General features: G+C 48.3%; 1 protein-coding gene across 1 annotated transcript in view; it reads right to left on the reverse strand.

The window, feature by feature from the left end:
• The window catches only part of ARHGEF9 (Cdc42 guanine nucleotide exchange factor (GEF) 9), a gene marked incomplete at both ends in the record, with an annotated part of 29224 nt that extends 27193 nt beyond the window's left edge, over nt 1-2031 (reverse strand). Inside the window, one exon of the mRNA XM_009866460.1 lies at nt 1852-2031. Within this exon, the coding sequence (XP_009864762.1) occupies nt 1852-2031 (180 nt within the window). The remainder of the gene's footprint in view (nt 1-1851) is intronic.
• Nucleotides 2032-3411: the final 1380 nt, after the last annotated feature.

Below are 3411 nucleotides of genomic sequence, written 5' to 3' on the forward strand. Positions count from 1 at the left end.
TACTTATTTTTAAATATCAATTATCATTCATGACAGCAAAGCCATGCAGTTTCCCCCTTGGGGAGCGCATCCGCCGGTCCCAGGGCAGCCTGCACTGAACGAGCGTTATCTCGGATGGAATAACCGAGCCAGGCTCTTGCAGAGCTCAGTTTTGTTGGAGTAAAACCAAGTCACGGGGTTGTGACATTAAACAGAATGGGCAAAAAACTTGCCTGGTAAGGCTGTCAGGATCGTAAGCACGAAGGTTTGTTCCAGGACGTCGTTCAGACATTTGTGCACAACGGCCTGAGATTTATTGATTTCCCCTCCTTTGGTTTTTTTTCCCCAGTTTCTAAAATCATCCTCCCAGCCTTTGGAAAGTGCAGGGAGAGATGGAAAGTTCAGCCAAGCTGCAGAATTCATGAATTTAGACCTTCAATTGGCTTGTTTGTTTAGTTGTTTGTTATCCTGTTTGGAAGCCAGGATAGCACAAAACACAACCTGCTAAACCTACCCTGACCATTAACATTTCCGACACCCCACACACACAAAAAAAGGATAATAAATCTTTTTTCCCCAGAATCACAAAGAAAACAGCACTGGTCAATACACTGAAAAGTTAAACTGGCCCAGAACATTTCAGTCTCTAAATCAAGCCAAATTAATGAGACAGATCTCTCTAGTTCAGCCTTTCCAGCCAGCAATGGAGATGAGGCGCTTGTGACACAGGCAAGAGTATTTTCTGCACTAAGATTATCTTCATCACACCTGATCCAAAGCCACTTCCCTGAGTTGTTACCTCCGCCAGCTGCAGGGGCAGACTCACAGGGTCCTTCCTCCTCCACAAAATAACGAACACGATTTGTTAGTCTGGGCCAGAAGAACGGGACAAACTTGTTCAACACAGGCAGCTCAGGCTCCAGCTCCACTCATCAATCTCTTGCTCTTAGGACCGGAGCTGCGCCATGAGTGTCACACAGGGGGAAAAGAATCGTGCACACACAATTTCACAAGGCAAAAAAAAAAATCTTAATTTTTCAAAGCTTAGGGGATATGGTTTGAAAGGAATTAAATCTCTGATCCCAGCTATCAAACCCCACACAGGAGGGTGAAGAGAAGGAAGTGCACAAGGGCAGAGCCGATGTCTTGATTCCCCAAGGAAGGCTCGAGAGCGCCCGGATAATGTGGCAGGAGCTGACGATAACAAAAAGGGCGTCTTCTTGTCCCTTTGCTTTTTTAACACATACTGAGCAAAAAAAAATACATGGTCAAATCCTTCTTATTTTTCAAAGGCCAGATCACCACCGGGGGTGGCTGCGTACAGCAAAACCTGCTTCAGCAGAAAAAACAGAGGCAAGCAAAACGCTTCCTTGTCTCCTTAAAAAACATCCAGAGCTGGTCACGGACTAATTAGGGAAGTTAATTTTACATCTAGAACTGCTGAAGAGTCAAAACGCAGCCCTGTTTTTGGAAAGGGGAGGGCTGACACCTCCTCGTGCTACGCGCCGACCAAAAAGCTCTTCCAAATGCAGGTCACCTGTAGCTGGTGTGAGCTTTTAGGCCCCCCCAAATCAGCTCCTCGTAGCCCACCCAGCACCTCGCCGGTGTCAAAGAACCTCTTCAGGAGAGAGGCTACAACAGCGAAGGCTGCTCCATATCCCAAGAGGACAAAAAGCAGAGCCAACTCCAGTCTCCCTCCACCCCATTCTCATTTCTTTCAAAATCTTCTTTGCTCCCCCCACTTTTTGGACAGAAAACAGATGCGCTGGAAATAAGCATCAGCGATACCAAACGTAGGAAGCAGCTCGTTGACCCTTCCGAGCAGCCCCGACAGTGATTCATCGCAGTGGTAAAAAGAAGAAAGTCACTCACCCTCACGAAGCTGGCGGGAAACCACCCTTCTTCATCATCGATCTGACCCCACCACCAGTCCTTGTTGGAAGCATCCAGGACCTTGATAACGTCTCCTGCTTTAAACGCCAACTCCCGGTTGGCCATGGTGACGTGATCCCATACTGCCTCAGCACTTACAATAGAACCACCACTGATCAGCTTTGAAAACAGAAAACCAGCAATCAATAAACAGCCCGGGTCCCTCCCCGACGCAAGCACATGCACAGCAGCAGCACAGAAAGAAAAAGAGAAGCGTGCAGCCAAAGTAAAAAAAGAAAAACAACACATTTCCCTCCATTCCAACCCAATTCTGCTCCTCGCCACGCCAGCGACCGCCCCGCGGGTCCCGGCCCCTGGGAAAAACGGGCCCCCCCCTCCCCTCGTGGCCACGCTGGGTTTATGGGCATGCACATCTAGCAAGGGGCACGGCTCTCGCGTGCGAGTCGGTGAGCGCGACGCGCAGCTGGGAGCTTCCCCCAAACGGCAAAACCAAGCGACGGCGTCCTGCAAAGGAATTCTTGTTTCAGAGTAAGTTTGCTCGGTTAAAGGATCCAACGTCAGCTCGAGGCTCGGATGGCTTTCCATGCAAATCCAAGCAAAGCTTGCACAAATACTAAAACTTTTTTTTTTTTTAAACAAAAAAAAAAAAGGAAATTCCGTATTGTTTAGTGCTGGTGACGTACTGACAGCCCTCACTTTTGAAATCTTCAAGCTACACGGCACAGAAGAAGGTCGCTGTGGCACCCTGCTGACCTGGAGCACAGCCCGGCTCCACGGCACGTTCAGAGCTCGCTCTGCCCACGAGAAACCTACACATATATGTGTGTGTATACATATATATATATAAAAAACTCCTGCTTAATGCTTGCAGGAAGGACTCATCCCAACACTGATGCCCAGGCATCCCCAAGACAAATCACCCATTCGCGCCCGGGACACCAGCTGCTCCTCAGAATGATAGCCATGTATTTTTTTAGCAGAAAAATAAATTGTGTTTATGTTACGCCCACTGTGGGGATTCTGCCCTGATCAGTAAGGCTGCCCTAGCAAATACAGGCTTTACCCATATGCTTATTAGCTTGTCAGAGCCATCCTGAACCTCGTTCATTAATTCCACCGTCTGAGATGCACTGAAAATGGACTTGGGCTCGCCTCCAAATCAGATTTTCAGCTCACAAAGAAAGGCCTCAGCGCTGCAACCGTTACAGACCTTCCACGCGGCAGGACTTTAACAGCCACAGATATCTTTCCAATTTAGGCGAGCAACACAGGGCGTAAAGACAATAACCCGTCGCAGCAGTTATGCAAGTGGAGAAGAGATAGGAACGGACAGAGAGCTCTTAACGGCTCTTTTATGAGTTTGGCTTCCCCAAACGCCTGCTAATGACTACCTGCACGGCAAGAACTTGCAGAAACCCTTCCAGCACCGCTGCCGAGTTCTCAGCCTAAACATAGAAAAGCAGTCAAGTCCCTACAGGCAGTTCAGCCGACAGATTAAAGGCCCTGATTTACCTTTTTTCTTGAACTGACTTTCCTTTA

The sequence above is a fragment of the Apaloderma vittatum genome, unplaced genomic scaffold (genome assembly GCF_000703405.1).
Source record: "Apaloderma vittatum isolate BGI_N311 unplaced genomic scaffold, ASM70340v1 scaffold40823, whole genome shotgun sequence".
Lineage (NCBI taxonomy): Eukaryota > Metazoa > Chordata > Aves > Trogoniformes > Trogonidae > Apaloderma > Apaloderma vittatum.